Source organism: Colletotrichum navitas, assembly GCF_030913465.1.
Source record: "Colletotrichum navitas strain CBS 125086 chromosome Unknown LY79scaffold_1, whole genome shotgun sequence".
Lineage (NCBI taxonomy): Eukaryota > Fungi > Ascomycota > Sordariomycetes > Glomerellales > Glomerellaceae > Colletotrichum > Colletotrichum navitas.
The window spans coordinates 629,455-652,202 of NW_026850547.1; the positions used below are offsets into that span (position 1 = coordinate 629,455).

The 22,748-nt window shown below is 54.4% G+C and overlaps 8 protein-coding genes across 8 annotated transcripts; 4 read left to right on the forward strand and 4 right to left on the reverse strand.

Moving 5' to 3' along the window:
• Window positions 1-228: 228 nt before the first annotated feature.
• Window positions 229-1,825, forward strand: LY79DRAFT_585710 (UBX domain-containing protein; the record flags this gene model as incomplete). Its single annotated transcript, XM_060560534.1, has 2 exons — window positions 229-362; window positions 436-1,825. The coding sequence occupies 2 exons, from the start codon at window positions 229-231 to the stop codon at window positions 1,823-1,825; spliced, it is 1,524 nt and encodes a 507-aa protein (XP_060420603.1).
• A 182-nt stretch (window positions 1,826-2,007) lies between these two features.
• LY79DRAFT_532581 (ribosomal protein L36e) lies at window positions 2,008-3,347 on the reverse strand. The gene is made up of 3 exons (XM_060556303.1): window positions 2,915-3,347; window positions 2,513-2,613; window positions 2,008-2,348 (listed from the first exon to the last, which is right to left on the reverse strand). The coding sequence occupies exons 1-3, from the start codon at window positions 2,969-2,971 to the stop codon at window positions 2,186-2,188; spliced, it is 321 nt and encodes a 106-aa protein (XP_060420604.1). The 5' UTR covers window positions 2,972-3,347; the 3' UTR covers window positions 2,008-2,185.
• A 1,085-nt stretch (window positions 3,348-4,432) lies between these two features.
• LY79DRAFT_664479 (uncharacterized protein) lies at window positions 4,433-5,055 on the forward strand (the record flags this gene model as incomplete). The annotated part of the gene is made up of 2 exons (XM_060562891.1): window positions 4,433-4,797; window positions 4,863-5,055. 2 exons carry the CDS (start codon window positions 4,433-4,435, stop codon window positions 5,053-5,055), a joined length of 558 nt encoding a protein of 185 aa, XP_060420605.1.
• Window positions 5,056-6,019: 964 nt separating this feature from the next.
• LY79DRAFT_503614 (lipase) lies at window positions 6,020-7,273 on the forward strand (the record flags this gene model as incomplete). Its single annotated transcript, XM_060553416.1, has 1 exon — window positions 6,020-7,273. One exon carries the CDS (start codon window positions 6,020-6,022, stop codon window positions 7,271-7,273), a length of 1,254 nt encoding a protein of 417 aa, XP_060420606.1.
• Window positions 7,274-8,550: 1,277 nt separating this feature from the next.
• Window positions 8,551-9,899, reverse strand: LY79DRAFT_6562 (uncharacterized protein). The gene has a single exon (XM_060562685.1). The coding sequence runs from the start codon at window positions 9,630-9,632 to the stop codon at window positions 8,811-8,813; it is 822 nt and encodes a 273-aa protein (XP_060420607.1). The 5' UTR covers window positions 9,633-9,899; the 3' UTR covers window positions 8,551-8,810.
• Window positions 9,900-11,666: 1,767 nt separating this feature from the next.
• Window positions 11,667-13,020, forward strand: LY79DRAFT_664481 (14-3-3-like protein; the record flags this gene model as incomplete). The annotated part of the gene is made up of 5 exons (XM_060562892.1): window positions 11,667-11,678; window positions 11,961-11,968; window positions 12,062-12,415; window positions 12,496-12,583; window positions 12,661-13,020. 5 exons carry the CDS (start codon window positions 11,667-11,669, stop codon window positions 13,018-13,020), a joined length of 822 nt encoding a protein of 273 aa, XP_060420608.1.
• A 1,104-nt stretch (window positions 13,021-14,124) lies between these two features.
• Window positions 14,125-14,802, reverse strand: LY79DRAFT_664482 (uncharacterized protein; the record flags this gene model as incomplete). Its single annotated transcript, XM_060562893.1, has 1 exon — window positions 14,125-14,802. The coding sequence occupies one exon, from the start codon at window positions 14,800-14,802 to the stop codon at window positions 14,125-14,127; it is 678 nt and encodes a 225-aa protein (XP_060420609.1).
• Window positions 14,803-17,246: 2,444 nt separating this feature from the next.
• On the reverse strand, window positions 17,247-21,627 carry LY79DRAFT_676103 (phosphoinositide 5-phosphatase; the record flags this gene model as incomplete). Its single annotated transcript, XM_060564464.1, has 6 exons — window positions 17,247-18,690; window positions 18,749-18,858; window positions 18,915-19,024; window positions 19,077-19,612; window positions 19,661-20,953; window positions 21,002-21,627. 6 exons carry the CDS (start codon window positions 21,625-21,627, stop codon window positions 17,478-17,480), a joined length of 3,888 nt encoding a protein of 1,295 aa, XP_060420610.1. The 3' UTR covers window positions 17,247-17,477.
• Window positions 21,628-22,748: the final 1,121 nt, after the last annotated feature.

Consider the following 22,748-nt stretch of genomic DNA (forward strand, 5'->3'; position numbering starts at 1 on the left):
TTGTTGCTGTCGAGTTTCCTCGTCCTTCCGCCAACTTCCACTATATTAATACATCACAAGCTTGGCGCAACAGCCCCCGCCGAACATTCAACCCCGCCAACAACACGATTCGAACACGATTCCAAACCACACACCAAACAACGACCAACAAGTCAACCGCGAACAGCTAGACCAGTAGCCTGACAAGTGCCATCGTATACCGTGGCCTACGACATCTCTGCAACCAAGATGTCGCACGTGGTCGTCATCGGCACGGACTTACGGAGGGCCACCGTCAAAGTCAGCCCGGGCACCTACTTAACAGATGTTTTGCAAGAGGCCTGCAAGAAGCTTAACTTGCCAAGCGATAAGTACATGTTAAAGTAAGTTGGAACGATTGCATTCCACCCGCCACCATTGGCCACAGACCTAACAGCCCGACGGACACAAGCAGAGGCAAGTCGATCTGTCTGTCGTCTGGAGAGTGAGCGGCCTTACTCCGGGTGCCAAACTCGAACTCGTACAGAAATCCAACACACCTTCTGTCGTGTCCGTTGCACTCCAGCTACCCGCTCCCGAAGCAAATGCAGCACCAAACGGCCGGTTGATCGAGAAACTCCCTAGCGATTTCACAATATGGAAGGTCTTGCGCCAGTTTGAGAGCGGCGTTGTCAGTCAAGGGAAGAACCTCACCATTACAGCAAGAGGGGTTGCACAAACAACAGACGGAGGCACGAGCGGGAGCGGCCAGATGTACTACGAGACGCCAGTCCTCAACATCATGGGTCGCGAACTAGCTACGTTTGACGACTTCCAGAGAACCCTTTCGCAACTTGGATATAACTCCGGCAGCGTCTTGATCCGGCTGTCGTTCAGGAAGACGGACCAGACTTTGTTCGAGGCCATGGGCCAGATCAGTCAGTTTTTCAACGAAGTCGAGGCGGAGACCAAGAAGACGGACCAGACGTCGCCTACTGTGGAGGAATCGGAGAAGTCTGTAATTGCCGAGAAGACACCTCAGGCTGCAGCCCCGGAAGAGGAGAGCAAACCTTCTCCAGGGGCAGACACATTGGAGAACCAACCAAACAGCGATTTACCGGAGCAAGAACCGTCAAGTCTGACTGAACCAACAGCGGAAACCATGGACATCGATCAGCCAGATACGGCAGACCCTTTGCAACCGGTCAGTGTCTTCCGTGCTCCGAGCGGAATGACGCCTGCGGCAGCTCTTGCAGATGTGCCAGAGGACGACTATGCGCCTACGATTGCCCACGCACAACTACACCAGGCCCGGCTTCAGCAAAGCGCGCAGAACAAGCGGCTGTTGTCCGATAAGGAACTCGAAGCGCTCAGGCAAGCAGAGGAAGCTCGTCTCGCGGCCGTAGATAAGGTGCCGATGAAAGTGCGGTTCCCCGACAACACCTCTGCGCAATGGACCTTTGGACACGAAGCGACCGGAGCCACCCTTTACCGGGCCGTCAGGTCTGTGATGGCCGACAGCACCCATGCCTTCAGGCTGGTCATACCTGGCAGCAAGGTCATCATCAAAGACGAGGATAGCCCGGGAAACCGCTTGATTCACGACTACAAGCTCACGCGTAGTGTACTTTTGAGCTTGGTCTGGAACGACAGTGTGCCGGCAGATGTCCGCAAGAAGCCCTTCTTGAAGGGTAGCGTTGCTCAGAAGGCGATGGACATTACAGTCCCTGATATTCCCATGAGCGACGACAAGGAAGAACAGCAAACAGTAGCCTCATCGTCAAAACCGGAGAAGAGAGAGGGGAGTGGCGATAGTAGCGTTGCAAAGAAGCTTCCCAAGTGGCTCAAATTGCCCGGAAAGAAGTAGACAGATTCGCGTCTCGTAAAATTTATGGCTCTTGTCCACTTCCACATAGAACTTGGCGAGCAGGTTCATGGCTTGGCACATCTGGCATGAGTTTGGAGTTTGATTCTTTATTTTTTCACCATTTCGCACGTAAGAATCACAAGCATGATCAAGGGGTAAATAATCATTTTTAAGACGAGGCAACAATGGGTGTGCTTAAAATTTTGGTATTTGTTGTCGTGAGCTGCAACTATTCCGCGATGCAGCATATCAGAAACCGTAAGGGGAGTCCATAAAAAGACAACTTTTGTGACCACGCCTTTGAACCCTTATGCCCAACCCAATATTTGCCAGTACACCCGTACGTTGAAACCGATCTGTTTAGTGACCGACACGGCGGGACTCGGCGATGACGCGGGTCATCTCCTCGACCTTTCTCTTGGCGCGGCCGAAGGTGCCGAGCCTCTTCTTGGCGAGCTTGCGGGCACGCTTGTCCTTGGAGTTGCGGAGCAACTCAATAACACGGCGCTCGTAGGGAGCAAGGCTGTGGTGGAGGATGGTGGTTAGCATTCTACGCAAGCCAAGGTCTGACAGGTGTTCGAGCCGTGATGTCCGGTATCGCAGGACAAGACCGAGGCCTTCTCCCAGTGTGGAAATAGTGATACACGGAGCACTCAACATAACCCATGAGTGTGAATGGTCACTTACCCAGCAACTTCCTTGACGACGTCACGGACGAAAGAGGTGCGCTTGCTCAGGTGACCCTTGGTGCGGGAGACGCGGGGCTTGACGACGCGGGGGGTGGTCTTCTATATTACCGAAGCAACATCAACCGGTCAGCGTCCATCTTCTGCAATAGAAAGCGGCAAAGGTTTGCTCGCTCCCCTCGTGGAGAGGGTTATGTGTGTATGCAGAGATCCTCCACGAGGTGAGACGAAGCGGGATGAAGTGTTTTCCCTTTCCCTTTGGGAAGCCCTTGTTTCCATTGTATGCGTCATGTCTGTTTCCCATTCTCGTTTCTTTCGATTCGAAAACTTCGTTTCGCAAATGGTTCGCGAGGGCTTCCTCTCAGGTCGGGGTCGTGAAAGTGGCAGTGGTGGTTCGACGTACGTGGCCGTGGTTAAGACCAACGGAGAGACCGGAGCGGACGGGCGCTTCCTTTGCCATCTTGCTCGATATTGGGCTGCTGATGGTCGGTGGGTGGTCGGGTTAGTAATGTCGTGATGGTCGAAGAGAAGGGAATAGGCTCGATCGTGGAAAAAAAAAAAGTTCGGTACTGTTCGAGGCAATTTTCGCTGGGCAGGTTTGTGCGGTCACGTGCTTGGGGTTAGCAAGATTTTGACTGGCTTAGTGGCCTTTAACCGTTAGCGACAGAGACAACCCACTGAGATACCGGAACAGTGGTGGTTTAGCGGGAGTTGACTTGGAGGGGCTGGTGGCTTTCTGATCTCCGATGCAGTATGATTGGCTCGTTTCTTCAACAGGACCTGGCCAAGCAGCATGCAGTCCGCCCCACTTGGGAAGCTGTTGAGCACTCGCAGGCTGAAATCGGCCTGCTTCAGTTACATCTCACCGACTTTCCAAATTTATCCCCTGGCAGGCCGTGAATGCATTTAGACTAGGAAGCTACAGTAGGCTGTGTTCTGGTACTCAGGATTAACGCATTGCATGCACCTCGTATCTGTGCCCGAGCACAATTGCGGTTGGAGAACAAAGTCTGGACTATGTCAAGTAGGTCTAGCACTATTGCTTCTTCCGTAGACCGGCGCGACCAGGTCGACCAGGCGGCTTTGGCTCAGGTTGCCTCAGAGCCGGGCGTTGATGTTCCCTTCTGTCCATCAAGCCCGGGATTTTCCCCCCACTGATTTGGGTTACCGCTTTCTTCGTCGCTCTTACGTAGGCTGGCTCCCTCACAACCCAGCCTATGTACCCAAAAAACAACGGAATCTTCATCCTTGACCAGACTCCTTTTGCTTATCTTCCCTGACTGTCGTCCAAACAACATCTAAAAACTATGAATAGCGGAGCGAGATCTGCTCAACCAAGGGTGTGCTTGAGAGGGGCTTGTAACAGATGGGATCAACAACCAGCGGCTCAGCGTAGGCTGCCATACTTGCAAACATGAAACATAGACTGTCCAATCACAACTGACTGTTCCCCTGAAAGACCGCAGGCGAAGCAACGCTGAGCCCCGATAATGCGAGCATTAACCTCTAAATTCTTCTCCATGTAACGACAGGTCCGTCTTGATTATGGACTGGTATGCTTGTTGTCGCATTCCTGCCCCTTGAATGGAGCTAGGCGGTCCTCCTCAGCCATCCCATGGACGCGGCCGGTCCGGTTGATTGCATCAGGATCTGCAGACCTCTGGTCCTGAAGGAACGGCGATGGAAATTTGGAGCTGCCCTTGCTGCTGGGTTGGGTACCGTGCGTAACTGGTATATTAAAGGTCAAGCTTGGAAGGAAGCGGCCAGCTCAGCGATCAGCGAAGACCTCATCTTTGGGTCATCCTGTCTTTCCAGTTCCCGTCCGTTTCTACAACCCTCTTCACACCCTCTCTGAACCTAGAACTGTGCGCTTGAAACCGTATTCACATACCTAATAATATCGCCCACCATCATACCCAACATGAAGATCTCTCTCTTTGTCATTGCGGCCCCAGTCGTCCAGGCTGCGGTCTCTTACATGGCCGCTGTCCCCGAGTCTCTCATGTCCAAGGTACAATCCTCCGACTGTACTCTCCCCGACGACTTCGAGATCCAGAACTTTGCCGCCGAATCACCGGACGGCGGCAAGACAATCGAGTCCCTGGCCTTCAACTTCAACGACGACAGTACCATCGTCAGCACGTCGTGCCAACTCAATGCCTCATCAATGCCTGTGGCCGGCGATGGCCGTACGGCACGGTACGCCTGCGACGATGCGCGCGTGCAGTTCATCTGGCGGAACGGGACCACTACTGTGATTGAGAAGGTCTGCCCCGGCGAAGACGGGTAAGTTAAACCATTGATTCTACGCCACATTTGCCGCGGCTCCGCGACTGACAGACGGAACACAGTGCCGCCGACTACGAGGTGTCAGGAACGGCCCTCGTTCCGGTGGTATGCGACGGGGCTGCCGGGAACGGAACGGCTACCGCTCGTCACAGGCGCAGCAAGAGCAGGAGGGCCGTTGCGTGCAAGTCCAACTCGGATAACATCCGATCCAGGTTCTTCAGCATCCAGCCTGTTCCAGGCGGCGGCGATGAGTAGGGCAATCTTGGGACCAACTGAGCAGAAAAAAGAGCAGAAAAAAGAGAAGGGTACCAAGTACTACGTTATGTTTGATGAAACAGAGAACAACTGACCCGATGAGGTCACAGACAAAGTCTAGACATAGGTAGATCATGCTTCCCCAACAATGTATTGGGCTGTACATACTACAACTTAGGCGTCCATGGAACATATGACGGGAAAATAGTCACATGAACAAATAGGACACAAAACAAAATAATCAATCGACCGCGCCTGTTCCCCTCATGGGACTATAATCAATATTCCTCCGCGCGCAGTGCCAGGAAATCAAAAGTAAAAAGGGGGAAGGGGCCGCCGGGTAACTGACATCGTTTAGCGGGGCAATGACAGTCTAATCCAAATTCGGTCTTTCCCCAGCAGCCACTTGGCCTCCCTCCAGGGGCAGAGCACCACCATTCAAACCCAACCATTTGTCGGCAATCGTCGCTTGGCCGCGCCTCTCCGCATCCTTTTTTTGTAGGTGCATTGCAGAGCAGGTCTTGCATTGCCATATGACCTCATCATACTGACCTCACGAGATCAGTCTGAGACGTCGGTATCCCGTCCTATTTCTGCTACTTTTTGAGCATACGCACACATCTCTGACCGAGTTCATTTGAAGGAACCCTATTTTAGATTTAATCGTTAATCATGCGCTCCTGGAGAGTCTGGCTGTAATCGACATTCGATGCCATCAACTGTGATCATCGTCATTGGATTCGCAAACTAGCCCAATCTTACAAACTCTTCGTTTTTAGCAACCATTCACCACCAGGACTATTCTCTTACGTTTCTCCCTACCCTCGCTTCCGCTGGTTACATTGAGAGAAGATAATAACTCCGCCTTGCGCCATGTCTTTCAGCTTGGGCAATCGATCATAGGCTGCACCTCGCGGAACACCCTACTAGAAGACCATCACCATCACGAAGCCCTAGTGACAAAATGTTCTCGCCCATGCAACCTCTCCTCAACCTCCTCCAGCTCGCGTCACTGGTTGGCCGAGCCTCAGCGATACCGCCCGGCAACGCGCAGCAGCCGCTGTCGCTGACCAACGACAGTAAGGCAGACGCGCCTCCGCCGATCGTTTCCGTCGAACTCTTCCGATCCCTCGAGCGCACGTCGCGCATCGTCGATATAACCTACTGCGTCGGCACCTCAGGCATATCGCAGCCCTTCTCATGCGTATCCCGCTGTAAGGAGTTCCCCTCGTTCACGCTGGTTTCGACATGGAACACGGGGGTCCTTTTAAGCGACAGCTGTGGCTACATTGCCGTGGACCACGGCGTGCGCAGACCGGGAGATGAGGACAGGTTCAACGGCGAAGTCGGGGAGAAGGCCATTATTGTCGCGTTCCGCGGCACCTACAGCATCTCCAACACCATCATCGATCTAAGCACGATACCGCAGGAATACGTGCCTTATCCCTCTCCCGACGACGGCGGCCAGCCACCCAAGCAGCCCAAGCACAAGTGCAAAGAATGCACAGTCCATATGGGCTTCCTGGCGTCATGGCGCCAGGCACGGAACCAGGTGGTCCCTGAGGTAAAGAAGCTGAGAGATCAATACCCCGACTATCCCATCCACCTGGTCGGCCACAGTCTCGGAGGCGCCGTTGCGATGCTTGCGTCCCTCGAGTTCAAGGTGTCGTTTGGCTGGGACAACATTGTCGTTACGACTTTTGGCGAACCCAAGGTTGGGAACCAGGGCCTCTGCGACTACGTTGACGAAGTCTTTGGACTGGACAACGAGAAAGAAGAGAATCTGTCCAAGCGGTCCTACCGCCGCGTGACACACGCCGACGACCCGGTGCCGCTGCTCCCACTCACAGAGTGGGGTTACAAGCCACATGCTGGCGAATACTATATTAGCAAGGTGGATCTGTCTCCTTCTCTTGAAGACGTGATCGTCTGCCGTGGCGACAGCGACGCGCGCTGCATCACAAAGGGGGACGGCGGCTTCTTCGAATCCAAAGTGCAAAAGTTGGCAGAGGTTGCAAAGTCTGTACAAGTGGCCGACGAGACCAAATGGATGAAGAGGCTGCCGGGGTTCCCGGCCCGGCTCAAGCTTTGGCAACTGCTCTTCGCCCACAGGGATTACTTTTGGAGACTCGGGCTTTGTGTGCCTGGTGGCGACCCGGCGAACTGGGGGAGAGACAAATACGGCGGACACGAAAATGCTATACCAGACGAGCTCTGAACGCTGTCGGGTTCCTTTAAGGAGTAGGGTTTGACATTGATGGCCTTCTGGAGCCGGCATATGATGGAAGTCAGTGTTACAGTACCCATGGTTGTATCTCATGACCGCGAGGCAGGCTCCCCGAAAGGCAGAGAATGTGCGGCGTTTGGACGGGAAGGCGGGCGTTTTCACTTGCCAATAACTGCGATATTAAGACTGTACCGAATTAATGAAAATTACTCAAGCCCAGTCACTGTCGTATTGGATCAACCTGGTCGGGATTGAGTCGTGGAGCAGTTTCCCCCAACGTAAACGGGTGCCTAAGCCCGTTAAGTCTTTAGTGATAACAAGCATCCGAACCTGTGGATTCGTTCGTCGACCTTGACCGTTGAGAACTGCTAGCGGCATTTTGTCTTTGCCACGCAGAGTTCAACATGGGACTGGTTTCCAATCGCTCACAGACAACGCTGCTGAGTCGAGACTCTGCGCAAACGGGGGTCGTTGTGCAGCTTTTCCACTTGCCTCATCTGTCGGGGACGCGGAAGATTCAGCTCTCCCCCACCAGTGATTTTCCGTCAAAAGTCCCAGCCCAAATCCCCCCGGTTCTGCGATCAGCTGGACTGCCTGTCCACTGCAGTGTACAAAGGCATGTGGGGGCCAGAGCGGCAAAACACGACTTCCAGAAGGAAGCCACCCTGCTGAGCCCCTCGAAGAACCCTAGGAGGTTGCGACCATGCAAGGTGTAGGCGTGCTGGCAAGCAATATGCGGGCGCCGGGAACAGTCTGGGGTGAATTCTGCCCGCAGCAGTCCCAAGTCGGGATGTTTTCCCTCGCGGCTATCAGGCCGCTCCCTCTGTTTATACTGACCAGCGAGTGGGCTCAACTGAGGGGACTGGGTTGGCCTGTCATCCGCGTGGTAATACCGTCGCCCGTAGCCTGCTAGATCTCCCAAAGGTTTTCTACCGCTTGGGGACGAGAAACAGGGGTGGGAGACGAGGGGCAAATGGGGAACAAGATCGAAGGGGGAATGGCGTGCCATCAGTGCCGAAAAGCAGGTTTGTTCGCATCGAAGCGTGCGCTTGGGATCGCGGAAGTTATTTCGAACTGCACGCGCTCAGAAGATGCCACGCGATAAGGCGGCAGCCGTGGGCCTGTCGCATGCGTGTCGCTTGTCGAACCCGACTGCATGGAGGGGGAACCCCCCTCCTCCATGGGCTGTGCTGGCCGTGAGTCACTATGGCTGCGATGGCATCGTAAGGGAGGGTAGGAATGGCCCTATTTAGGATGAAGTAGGGAGCCAAGAGATTGGGTACCAGAAGTTGTGCGCCTGGTGTTGGCCGGTCAGAGCCAGGGAAACAACTCAGATGTTGTTACATGCTTCCGGTCAGGTTGAGCAAGTTTAGTTGCCCATCGCGGTGGCATCTTAAGCCTTTGACGTTTCACTCGCAGGTGTCTTGCGATAATTTCACAAGCAGAGCAAATCGGGGATGCCGGATGGCCCGCTGGTCAAACGATGACCTATCACACCCCCTGTGTTGAAACTGGTTTCTCTGGGGGTTTAAGGCAGAGGCAACCGCAGATTGATGAACGATCGGATATTTCGCAGAATGTGCACCGGCGGGTGGGCAAAGTAGTTTCGTGCATGACACGACACCATTGCCTTGTTGACAAGCATGCATGTGAGCGGTAACGCGAGATGCAATGGGGGCCACTGCAAAGCAAGGTGACCAGTCAAGGGACAGCCGTCGTGGTTGGACAACATGTCGGCTGGCCTCGTGGCTTGGTCGGCCGAGTGGCTGCTGGTCCCCGGCAGTGAGGCACCGGCTTCAGCGGGACAAGCAAGAAGGGCATGCATGGTCATGGATGATTGGGGCAGACCAAACCATGCCGAACAGTAATAACCGATGTGGACGAACAGTGTCCTGCCTGTCGTAGGATCTCCGTCGGTCTTGCCCATTCCCCTTCCCAAGGCCTTCTGGTGGGTTGTCGCCCGGGGGGGTTGGACGCTCACAATAGGTACGGATGTACTGAGGTACTTACACATTGCATTCGTCTCTTCGACGACTTGGCCAACAAGGAATTTCCCATCGTCACCAATAGAGTTGTGATGTTCGATGTAGCCGTCAGATTGACGACAGTATCGAGGCACAGAGAGATGGCCTTGCGTGAGCCCCAAACGCATTTGTATGCGATTTGAGACGGCCGCGTGCAATGGTCCGAGAGAAGATGGGATGGCATTTAAGTAACGAAGGGTAGAGGGCAGAATACATGCCCATCCTTGAGGTTTGGTGCGAGATAAGCCACTACAAGTGAGAATTCCAGAAATCAGTGCGGTCCCGTCATCCAATCTAAGCGGATGTTTTGGGCGTATTGCTTCCATTTCTTGGATTGATCATTATACAGGCTGTCTGCCCAATGCACTGGGGCGCCTGTGCAATGTCGACTTGTATCGTCAAATGCTACACCGTCGTTGTGTTAAGCAGAATATAGGAGGCGAAGGAAGAGGGTGTTACATGATGGGGGCGGGGATTTCGCTGATGGGTCGACTGCAGGGTGTGCGATGAGCCAGGGGCCAGCGGATTTTATCACGCGTAGATGTGCTTGGAACAGGACAGAAACATGAGAAGCGGAATCACGAGACAGAAAAAAAAGAACTGGTTTGGCCAGGGAAGGAGATACGTACATGGCGGGCGTGTCACAAAGCAGGAGCGGGGAAACGCATAGAGAGGGTGGATCTAGCATCAAGACGTCCAGCCAGCCAGTATTTGCCATCCTGATGTTTAATGTCGCCTCGCTGTATTGCTGTACTGTGTGTTGTGTGCTGAGCTGGCCGTCCTCCAACACCCGCACACACCCGCACACACTTTCAACATGCCCAGGCAAATGACCTTCACCTGAGGTATCTGGGTGGCCTGTCTGAACGACCTCCCCACGGACTCAAATTGGCCAGCCCATTTCCTTGCTGCTCTAATCTCCTGGACTGGAGAGGCGACTGTTATAATCTCTCAAGCCTTGGTCTCGTGACAATTACTCGGATGGGGAACTGGTCCATCCATCTTAGGGGTAATTGGTCGATGGGAGGAACTCTGCTGGGCCGGCAAGAACGGGCTCGTTGAATTTGACTTTGGTTAATAAGAGAAGCAATTGCTGCCGAGCGCTACCTACAACTGCTTGCCCTCGAGGTAGGTACCTCTTCTGTACATCGTCGGTTTCCACCTGCTAGTCGCCTGTCACTTGAGGACTAGGCTAATACATCGTGTCCCAACTTCCCTCGATACGGAATCTTGCCTCTGCTGCCCGGCAGGCTAAGGTAATCTCAGAGGAACAATCCACACAAAGGGACCTCACCACATGCTAATAATGCCATTTGGCCCTGGCTATCCCCCCTCCCCTCCACCCCCCCTATCGAGCCCTGGTCACTCCAGCCTTCCTCTCTCTTACGCTATTGATCTCCCCTTTCCAAGCATGGGAATCCAAAAAGGAGTTCTCGCCTCATATGTCCCGTGCTATCGGCAAATATACAGCAAAGTCAAGAGAAAAGCTGTGAAAGGAGCAAACAGAACCCTGGCCGCATGTCCCTGCCACTCGTCCACTGCCTATTGTTTACTAGCTTCAACTTTTCAGGGTACAATTCTACTGCGTAGCAACCTTGGGCCTAGATACAGCAGAGCCTAGCCCAGCCCGGCGCCCCATTCTTCTTCCCCTCCCGCCAAATTGGAACCTTCCCATGCCCTGGACCATAGTCCCCGAGCCCCCGAAAGCCTGACCACCTCATTCCCGTCCAATTCACTTGAGCAGTCCAATCCAGGACCCTCACAGGCAAGCCAGGAGGGGGGATGGAAGTGGGGAGGGGGGGGGAAGGAAAGGAAACGTAGTGGGGTTGAGGCGGCAGGTGCCAGCAGCCAGAGCAGCAGGCACAGGCCCCAACCAGGGCAGGTATGTTACGGTACGGCGCGGTAGCAGGGTAAGGTGCCATGGGGGGGCTGTCCACACGCTCAATTGCTTGCTGCTAAGGCAGAAAGTAGCGAAACAACGACCCCGACCCAAGGTACGGGTACGGGTACGGGTAGAGAAACCAGCAGCCCAGAAGACGGAGAGGGAAAGAGCGACTTGAGGAACAGTGGCAGTGGCCGGCGGGCTTGGACCAGCCCGATTAAATCTTCACTGGCCTCGCAACTTCCCTTTGAGATCCCCCCTCCCAAAATAATTCGTCACACGTAAACACTCCCTCTGCCTTCCCTCCTTCTCCCACCACACACATCTTTTTCCACTCTTCAACAACAACAAAACAAACCCGCGTCAACTTCTCACCGACCCCCGTTGCACGCCCTGCCACCATATCTATCACTACCTTCTGTCAAACTTCTCTTTTCCACCTCAACCTAGTCGCATCACCTCAATCCCAAAGTACAACATGTCTGGCGATGTAAGTACCATTTTCCCCACGCTGCCCAACACTACCACCTCACTCCAAAAACCCCTCCGTCGCCCCTCGCTCGTCTCTCTGCAATGCCTGTGCCACCGCAACGAGCATGTCCATGATGCGACCGCTGAACCGCCACCTGTATCGTGCGCCTCTCCGATTTTCCTCGTCGCTTTCTCTTGGCTGTGGTTGAGGTCGATAGCCCGTTCTCCTATCCTTCTCAAATCACTCATCGCTGCTATGACCTGCGGAAAGAAAGCATGCTGACTTGTGCCCCTCTTCTAGCGTGAAAGGTTTGTGTTGAGCCTCCTCGTCGATGGACCACCTCCCATCCACCAAAATCTCAGTTGCCGCGTGCAGCATCGTGACTGATTCTTTCCCTACAGCAAGACCTTCCTCGCTCGCCTTTGTGAGCAGGCCGAGCGCTACGATGAGATGGTCGGCTACATGAAGGAGGTTGCCAAGCTGGGCGGTGAGCTGAGTGTCGACGAGCGCAACCTCCTGAGCGTTGCCTACAAGAACGTTGTCGGTACCCGCCGTGCCTCGTGGCGCATCATCTCTTCTATTGAGCAGAAGGAGGAGAGCAAGGGCTCCGACAAGCACGTCGGCACCATCCGCGAGTACCGCACCAAGATCGAGACCGAGCTCGAGCAGGTCTGCCAGGATGTCCTCGACGTCCTCGACGACAGCCTCATCCCTAACGCCCAGACCGGCGAGTCCAAGGTCTTCTACCACAAGATGTACGTTCTCCGGTGCAGCAACCTGTCGTGGTTTCTGTTCATTCCGGTCCCGGAACTAACCGCTACGTCCCACTATCCAGGAAGGGTGACTACCACCGCTACCTTGCCGAGTTTGCTTCTGGCGAGAAGCGCAAGGGTGCTGCTACTGCTGCCCACGAGGCCTACAAGGTACGAAAAAACATGAAATCTTGGCACAATCATTCTCGAGAATATTGGAGTTAACGCCGCCCTCTTTTCTTTAACAGAGTGCCACCGACGTCGCTCAGACTGAGCTGACCCCTACTCACCCCATCCGTCTCGGTCTGGCCCTTAACTTCTCCGTCTTCTACTATGAGATCCTGAACTCGCCCGACCGTGCTTGCCACCTTGCCAAGCAGGCCTTCGATGATGCCATTGCCGAGCTCGACTCTCTCTCCGAGGAGTCTTACCGCGACAGCACCCTCATCATGCAGCTCCTGCGCGACAACCTTACCCTCTGGACCTCGTCCGACAGTGGCGACGCTGAGGGTGCCGCTGCTGGCACCGCCGAGGCCTCTGAGGAGAAGAAGGAGGAGGCCAAGACTGAGGAGCCTAAGGCCGCCGAGGAGACGCCTGCTGCCTCCTAAATTTCTGTCTTACTCTGATACCACTCCATCTCAGCTCACGATAGGACTGAGATGGCTCATCTACTCGGCCGTCGGCATGCGCTACATGCGGACCTTCTGATGGCTGGATCTGGCCGCCACATTAGTGGCTGATGATATTTGTGACTTGCAACAAGCGAGTCTCTTGGCGAAAGGGGAGGGTTTTGGGGGTTTTGAACGCGGAGAAAGGAATAATGCGTGGCATGGTCCCTTTTGGTCTCTTGGATGTCCATCCTGGTCTGGAACAGCCTTGTTCCTTGGACCGGGGGCGGTGTTGGAGAGACTCTACTTGGCAGCTAACTACCGACCTTCCCCCTTCTTCATACCCGTCCATGCCCAGAATCTCGTCTCCTTTTGTTCTCACCGAATCCTGCTTTTTACCCCTGTGCTGGATGGTTTACGGCTGTCTCGTGTTCTCTTTTTCGGTTTTCCTCATAGTGGTCCTTCAGTTGTCGCGCGTCTTCTCGTGGAGAGAGGAGAGAGAGAAAGAGAGAGAGAGAGAGTCCTTCCCCCAATGCCCCATGTCTATTCAGTCTTACAAGACCAAAAAGAAAATAACTGTTCATCAACAACCCTAGGCCAAACGATTCGGCGTATTTGACATGTGCGATTTGTGCAGGGTACTAAGCATGTCGCTAATTCCGGTTTGGGACAGCATGGGACAAGAGGATCTCAACAAGTAGTGATTGGTGAAGCGCACTTTGAAAGGTTTCCCCACGACGTTGGACCCGCGGGTTACTGCTGTCTTGAGCAGTCGGCAATCTCAGCACTGATGTTGATATGGCGTCCGCATCCGACATCATCAGTGCAGGTTACATACAGCCAGTTGAATAAGTGGCAAATTAGTATTTCCTGCACGAGCTACATTTGTGTATGTGTGGGTGTGTGTGTTCAACCATGTATGCGAACCGGCGCCGTTGCTACCAAGATCAACCCAGATACAAACAAATAAATAGAAACGCCAAGCACCGACCATTTATTTCGTTTCCCATATTCCACACGACCTCTTAGGATGCGACTCATTATAGCAGCACCCGGGCTAGTAGTACTCATCCCGCTCGTCCATCCCTATATACAACGAAACTCTTAGCGGTCTCTGTGGCTCCTGGTGAGCAACCTCTCGGCCCTTCTGAGCCGCGCCTGCTTCTCGGCGATCAAGTTCGGCACGTGGCCCCGGCCATCCGAGTTTGTCTCGCCGACGACGCAGTCCCCATCCGCGTCCAGCTCCGCGTCGGCGGCATCGTGGATCTTGATATTGAGGGGGGCAGCAAGGGTGACGCGTCGGTACATCTTAGTGGCGGCTTCCTCAGCGCCGCGGGGCGGCATAGGCCCGCCGGTTTTGCTCCCGCTGAGCTTGCGGACAAGGTTGCGCATGCCGCGGAAGATTGGGTGGTTGCCGTGTTTTGCACGGAATATCCCAACCGGTACATGTCCACCGGGCAGCGCCTCCGCCTGGTCGAGGTAAGCCCCGAACGGGTCCAAGCCCATTGCAGGCGGGGCTCCTAGGCGGGAGCACGTCGGGCAATGCGTCTGTTGTGAGGGGAGCATGTCGCTGCGTGGAAATGTGAAGGCGTCACCTGTCCCCGGTGAGGACGCCGACGAGGAGCCCGACGATGAGGCCGCAGACAGGGAGATGTTTGTTGAGGAGGCCGATGCGGCCGGCGAGGAGGGTGGACATGTGCACAGGGATGCCGAGGCTGCAACCTCCTCGCGCCAGACTTGTATTCGCTGTTGCTTGCTGAGAGATGGATTCTGAAGAGACATCTCGGCGGCTGTTTGTTATCGTCGTTTTTTTCCCTTTTTTTCTTTCGTCCTCTTTATTACGCTCCGAGAATTATCAGAGTTGGCCGTGCTGCTGTGTTTATGGGGATCAGGTGCTCAGACTTTGAGAGTGGGGTCTCCGCGATCAGTGGTTCCTGGCTGTGAACGTCAAGTTGCCAATAATGGAATGACGGCAATGGTGGGTTGAGCCAAGACCGAAAGCAACAAGTGTGCTGAGACTTCGAGATGGCCTGCGCGTCTTCTGCGCAAGACGATGAAGCAGAATTAGGTGTTTGCCGCTGAGAACGGTTGTCGCCAAGGTCCGACCGCTTTGGTGATTTTTGTCGACAGGACGAGAAAGTGTAAGTCGAGGGAAAGAAAAGTAGGAGCAGAAAGAAGAAAAATAAGAGGATATTAAAGTTCGGAGCGTGTCGTGTAGGTGAGGTGACACACGGGACCTGACTGGGGTGGTGTCATGGGCGTCTCTGTGTCTGTTTCTGCTCGGCGGATCGACTCAAACACACGGTTCATGTGCCCTTCCGCCGTGTGTTCGCCCAAGGTGATTAGTCTGCGCCAACCCCGGATTCCGATGCCCCCCCGAATGGACGTATGGGTGTGTGAGAGTTGAAGGCGGGCAGATGACTGACTTAGGGCGGGTTGGTGTGTGAGGGAGAGGACGGACGGAGTAAACAGGACCTTTAGCGGTTTAGGGCAGCATAAAAACCAGATAGTGCAGAAGGATAAGGGTTGACGAACGAGTCAAGCCTCTTTCTTGCCATCCGGTCTCTGGGGAACCCGAGGGGGGGTGAGGGCTTGGGGAGAACGCCTCAAGGCGTACGAAACAAAACAAAAAAAGGCTAACGAGCCAACCCGGAGGGGAACAAAAAGAAAGGCTAGGGCCACAGGATGATGATTAAAAGATAACGGTGGAGAGAAGGTGAAGGAAAATAACTGGTCAGCTAAGGGAAGCCCAGTCCTCGTCCCTTTTACGGATGTATATGGGTGGCAGTTTTTATCATTCGAGATGAAGAGGGTGAAAGCCCGGGTTCGAAGTGATATGGTCGATGCTCGGATGGTTGCTGCAGGTCTTAAGTGGAAACAAAACAGCACGAGCAACGAAGCCGGTAGAAAGAAGTGGCTGAGGGGTCGGCCCACGTTGTTTGTGTTGATGTGACGAACAATGACGCCCGTCCGTGTGTTATGCGGCCCTACGAAATCTCGCTTCAAGGGGCCAAGAGGGTTACCCCTTGACTTTGGGGAGGATTGCGAGCAAGACGCAGAGGGGCAGGTCGCGTAGGTGATCCGAGAACGCAACGCAGCAACTATGTAGCTCGGCCTGCAGGATGTTTCTACCACGCTTCTTGGGGCGTTTTGAACGTCTGGGTCGGCGGAGGTGCACAGGTCAGGCCAGGCAAGATGGGACGGGAATAAGACAAGCCGGAGTGCTGAAGTGAAGCAGACGTGCTCAGGCGACGCTCAGCCAACGATGGGCAGAAGGCAAGTCTTTGGAGGTACGGGGCAGACGAGGGGGGGGGGAGAAGGCTTCCGCTTCTGCTTTCTACACGTCTCGGGCCCCTTCCTTTCTCTCGTTCCTTGAAAGGACGTTGTCTGCTTCGGGCTTCGCTTGCCCCGCGATCGGCAGACCCAGCCTATGTTACTTACTACTGCCCGGTCTTCCGCACTAGAGCAATGGTGTAGGCAAGGGCCAGGGTAGGGAACGCAGGCGGCCCGGACTTGCTATGTGGTCTTCCTGTACAGCCCCGGGCATTTGAGTGGAACCTCCGCATGCGGCTGCTGCGGACAAAAGTGAAGGGAACCACAGTACCAGTACGCAGTAGGTACAGGGAAGGCTGGTGCGGGCGGCGCGGCACGTGCAATTACACTGGTGGAGTCGTCTTCCAACCAACAAAGCTCGAACACTACCAGCACCATGACCATCACTCCTTGTTCGCCGTGGCGCTCGAGGTGGGGTGCGTGACTTAGATAGTGCCGCTATCAGATGTTAAGGCCTACATAGGTACTAAGCACAGGAAGTAAAAAAGAAGCGGCGCCAACCCTCAAGGTACTACAGGTGGGAGGAAGCGGTGTGATGTCTTAGCTGGTCAAGAGGACCATGTTGTGGGCCCTGCCTGCAATGGTCTGAGATGACAGAGGGGCAGAAGCACGCGGGCGCGGCCGAGAGGTAAGAGTCTGACTTCCCTGTGAAAGTCGAAACCCAGGGTCCATCCATCCCCCATCCATCCAGCTCAGTGAAGTCGGTCTAGGTATGTGTATGACGAGGTGAAGGAAATTCTTGGAGCGACGTTGTGATGTGGGTGGCTGTGGCATGAAAGCCGATTGGCGTTATTCATCGGCTCGCCCATCCCGACCGCTTCGAGATTAATCCCACTCCCCCGGCCGGCGTGGAGCGGAGAGCTTCCTCATACAGTCCGAGGACGGAACCAGGGAACCGATGGGCGTGAGACGCCAGTCGATTCCCGGCGAGCCACAATTGTCGCACTGGGTCATGATGAATGACAATGGTTTTGCATTTGTTCGTTACGTTCAATCATCCTCAGCAATTCTATGGCAACAGCAACTCCGCCGGTCCATCCAAGCCCCGTCTGGCAATCGATGCCGTCAACAGTTTTCGCCCGCCCGTGTCTTGTTTTGACCCTCAACTCTACAGGATTAATCCATCATCTTTGCGTAGTGGGAACCAGTGTCTCCCAGCTCCCCATGTCGCTCGGTCCCTCATCGCCAAGGGAATCTAATAGATCTACTGGCTTTCTAGCTGGGATCTTCGGTTTGGGCCGTGCCTCACTAGTCCGCATACCGGGCAGGGCGACTGCCCCGACCATCGGGCTCTGTCTGCCGGACTCGGGGTCCAGTGTATCTGCACGCTTGGGAGGCTTGGCGTGAGTGCCAATTGGCTTTCTATTCATTCCTCTCTCCAATCCCGCGCTTAGGTTGGTAAACCCCGTCGAAGCCCGGACCGGCAGCGGTGGTCTTTCTGTCGGATCATCCTTGTATAGACCGGCTCCGCTGCTGCTCAGATTCGGAGACGTGGCCAGGTGTGCTGGTTTCTTCGCAACGGGCGGGGCGGGCTTGGACTTCGATTGGGAGGATAGCTGCGACAGCTGCGAGATCGCAGATGACGGCCGTGGGGGTGTCAGGTTTTGCGACCGATTCGAGGGTATCAATGGGGGTTGTTGAACTGCTGCATTGGCCCCTGTCTGTCTCCTCGGCGGTGGCGGCGGCGGTGGCGTTTCTCCCCTTTGAGACTTATCGTCTTTGATGCTGAGTCCGCCAACTTTTGATGACAAGGCCGACGGATCAAATGGTGGCGGCAGCTTTCTCGCAATCCTATTTGAAGCCGATGACGAGAGGTCGGTTGGAGCATAGACGTGCTCGTACGGCGATGTCGAGACGCTGGAGAAAGATGACAGTCTTGACCTTGGCACGTTGACCCAGTCTGGCTCTCCCGTTGGCGCAAAGGGATTAGGGGGTCTGTTAGGATTCAGCACCGTAGCGTGTCCATCGGGAGCTTTGGGCTGTTTAATGTCAACTCTCGCCTGCTGCTTGTTCTCCAGCCACCACTTTTGGCGGTCAGAGCTCGCAGGAGGCAGTCCCGGCTCAACGGCTTCGTAGCCAATCAAGTCCTCGTCCTCGGTATCCTCGGAGTCCAAGTTGATAGTTGCATCTCCTACTTCCGCTTTCCTTCGATGGTAGAGCTCTTTGCTAATTCGATCCCGGAGGGCTTCGTCAACAATGCTCACGTTACACTGGAAAACGGCATATACCGGCCGGTGGTCCGAGAATTTGAGTGGGGCCGAGTTGTATGCCAATTGACGCAAACTTGCACCTTTGCGCAGAATGCGGTCTGTCCACGCTGGGATGCGTGCCTTTTCACTGGTTGGAAGTCAATCTATGCGCTACAAGCAAGACGATGCCAGTCCATTCGGCTTACGATGTATCGTATTCGTCCGTCCCAAGGTCAAACTTGTACGTTGGCAGGAAGTTGATCCGAGCCTCAGAATAGAACGGAAATGCAAGTCCCGCAATCATCTGGAGATTCAACTGCGTAGCATAGTCAGCATGGTGGCCGGTTCAGAAAATTAACCTCTGCTCCTTACCTGGTCGTTCTCGTAAAGCGTCTCCAGGTCGTTTTTTTTTATCAAGCTTCGGGCAGATTCAGAGCCGAGCCCAATTCGGTAGTTGAAATCTCCCAACCATATAACAGCATCTGTGTCCGGGTCAGCTCGTATATCACAAGGTAGGTTCTAAAGCCGTCCTACCGTGATCATCGATGCCGCGGTTCCGTTGGAAACGGAGTCCGTGGTGGATAGTTGCGTAGTCCCTATTTCTTTCGTCATAGTTTGAAAATCCAGCAGCCAAATGGGCTGTCACAAAGCAGATATGGGTATTCGCATAGTCAAATCGTATTGCAACCGCGCCCTTGTTGCCCGCCATGCCCGACAACCCTGTTTTCTTGACACTCCCTTCGACATTCTTAATGTTAGCCAAGGCCGAAGCCTTGACGAAGATGCACAACGCAGCACCAACAAGCTGTCCGCTCCGCAGCAAAACGTATCTTTCGCCGCCGAGTGCCTTCGAACGCTTGTTGAGGCATCGTCGCACTGCGGCCTCCCATAATTGCTTTCTGGAAGGGTCGCTGTTCATAATCTGCTGTGGGCTCAACTCAACAATCTCTTGAAATCCCACGACGACGATTTCAGGCAACACGTCACCGAGCTCTTCTGGGGCTAGCCATGGAGTAAGATCGCTGTCAACGCCCTCTGTACGGCCGTTCAAGTTGAAAGTGCCAACCAACCTCCTACAGTAAGCATCTCGCAGACAAGATGGCGGGAAGTACACTTACATGGCGATGTCTTGGACGGAAGAGAACTCGGCACTTCTCTTAGCGAGCTCACTGGATACATAGTCGCTTATGGGATCGAACAGAAGGACGGGCGTTTGGTTGACAAGGCGTCCAAGAAGGCGGTCAATCGTCGTCTGCCGAGCTGAATCCGTAAAGTTGTTGTGGTAGAGCCTCTGGACCGATTTGCGCATATCCGCGACAGCACCAGCGAGTGACATCTTTCCGGAGCGTGTGAAGGACGATTTGAGAGCACCAGTGCCGGCATAGATCTTTGACAGAGCATCGCCGTTGTCAGCCCATAGAGTTGAGTGTCTCATCCAGAAGTCAGACGTAGCATATTCGCCGCGATGTCCCAGGAAAGCTTCTGTGGCCATCTGCGATATAAGGGTTTGGATCAGGTTGGTCCTGTCCAGACAATCAAGACAGTTCGTCCGGAATATACCTTCTTGCTGGAGAACCACTACCATGCGGTTCGAGCCTTGGTAGTCGTTGTTGTCTGTAGCTCCATCATCCGACTCTTCGGCCAAGTAGTAGGCAAATCCATCTATCGACGTTTCAATGTATCTGCGAATCTGACGTGCCGCTTCGTAACCTCCCGGCCCTTTCGTCTCGGCATGGAAGTCATAGTGCGTTTCTCTTAGTAGCGCGTGGTCTTGCGATTCTTCCTCGCCAACCTGGCTTAGTGGACAATGCTCTATCCCCAGATGATACAACTGGCTGAGCTGTGCCTCGCCAGGCTTGCCCTCGCTCAGTAGGTTAACGACATGCACAGCACCATAGGCCTGCTCCAGATCCGCAAAGTGCTTGTTGAATGCCGGCTGTGCTCCTTCTGGCGATCTAATGACGGTGATATTCTGCTTGCCGGGGATGAGCTCCGCCGTCTGCTCCCAAAACAGCGGAACCGAGCCTCTGACCTGGGCGTACGAGAAGAGGGTACCTCCTGGGCTCCAGTAGATGGTCTCTGTCTCTACAAAGTTGGCGACGTTGCCATCATCGTCGATTCCTCTCGAGTTGAAACGTGTGCCAGCTCTACGGCAGGATAGTCGTGATACGACGGTTAGGTACGAAGGCAAACCGCTCGATCGCGTCTTCAATGGGGCGCTTGTCTGCGGGATCGCCATTGTTCGACAAAAGCCACGGATGGCAGAGGTTAGAAACCTTGATGAATCTAAAGCTTCCCGCTCTTGGGGCAACAGTCGTGATCGAAACTGGACCAGCGGGCTGATCATGTACGAATTCCATAGATACGAATCGTCAAAGTTGTCGATGTCAAACGTGTACGAGTTCACAGTTCTAAACAGTCAGCATGCTGCAATTACAGCGGGGATTCCCAAGCATTACCTGTCCTGCAATCTGTTCGTCAAATCGAAATCGGTGCTGTAGTAGAAGGTGCCATTGCCCAGAAGCTTGCGAAGGTCTGTACATGGATGCTCCACTTGAACCTCTCGCCCTCTGAGGTTCTGGCCATACAAGGCACTGGCGTCTGACGCTTCGGAGTCCAAAGGGTCCAGAGAAACAACGTCGTCCCACTCGCTACTGTTGAGACAGAAGAAGGCAACGCTTGCGATCCGCTCCACGGTCTCCCCCGGCCTAAGGGTGGCGACTCTGGTAGCATGTGTCACGACGGAAAGGAACACGTCGCCCTCGACGGATATCAGACCCAGTGTTCCAAAGATCGGTCGTGGGGTCAAAGGGCGGTAGTCGGCCAGAGTTTTTCTTGTGATCTGAGTGAATTCGACCATGCATTTCGATACGCCACCGTCGCCATTTGGCCGTGACCGGGTAGATGCGAGCGAGGTAAGGGAGCCGTTTGTGCCGGTGCTGACGGAGCTGTAGCGGAATATGAGGGCGTGGGACGACGAGACAAGGGCGATGGATCGATGGGGATAGTCGCGAATGTAAAGGCGACTAGACTTTTCTGGTGCAGGCACTTGAGCAGCCCATGATCCGGAGTTAATGTTGTCCATGGTAGGTGGGAGGTGTTGCTCAAGGACTCGGGGAAGCTGCGCAGTTGTCGCAGAGCATGCTTGGTGAAGGATGCCGGTTCTAGTTCATCCAAGGGCGCCGTCTCTGGGGGGCCGCAAATAGAGGCTCGGCGACGACTCGGGGAGAAAACAGGTCGCAGCGGCACTTCAGTTTCGTGAAGGAACGTGGGATCGCGCAATGAGTGAAAGTTGTGAGGTTTACAATGGCGAACGTCGTGGCTGACTGAAGGAGAATCTGGTTCGCTAATACGGAGCCCGACAATGACGTCCGTCCCGCCATAGGTACCAGGGGTTTTGGATGCTGGGCCGCTGTATCACTAGCACCCACGCACCTAGACTTCGACTGGACAGGCAGCTCGCTTCTCGTTTCAGCCTCACGGACCACCTTTGCTACCTGAAAGGCAGGGAAGGAAATACGTACCTTGGCACGGCATCTTGTAGACCCTGAACACGACATTTCTACCCAAAAGATTTCCAACTCAGGCGGAGCCAGCGCGCGACTTGGGTTGCTAACGACCTATCTCGGCCCAGCACCCGAAAGCGGCGATATCTTAGGTTCCTCAGGATCCAAAGTTGCTAGTGTTGCGGTCACAAACTTCCATTAGGAGAACTGGTGACGCAAACGCCAGAGATGCGATGAACCTCCGCCAGAAGCCATCGGGAAAGACATCTTCAAGGCATCCGAGCGTAAAAATTTGACAGTCGCGTAGTTGCAAGCGACTTTTGTATCATCTTGACACTCACTGTCTTGCTACATGATCAACAAATATCGGGATCACTGGTCGTCACCTTGCGCGTCAAGACAACTCGACATCACTACTTGAATATGGATTAAGGCCCATCAGATCGAACAAGGCCCTTTTAAGAAAAAAACAGGCATCAGCGCATCCTAGGCAATTATAACTTCACTGTGCTGGAGGCGCAACTGAGTTAACCCCAGATTTTGTACGCTTCTGGGACGTCCCAACTTAATTTCCCCAGAAACTCTTTGATGCAAGTGTCACTGCATGTGCCCCAGAAGTAGTTGCCCGTATCCAAAGGCAGCTGTGGTAGTCTCGCTAACCGGCTTGCCATCGCTACAACTCGTAACTATGCCGATGATG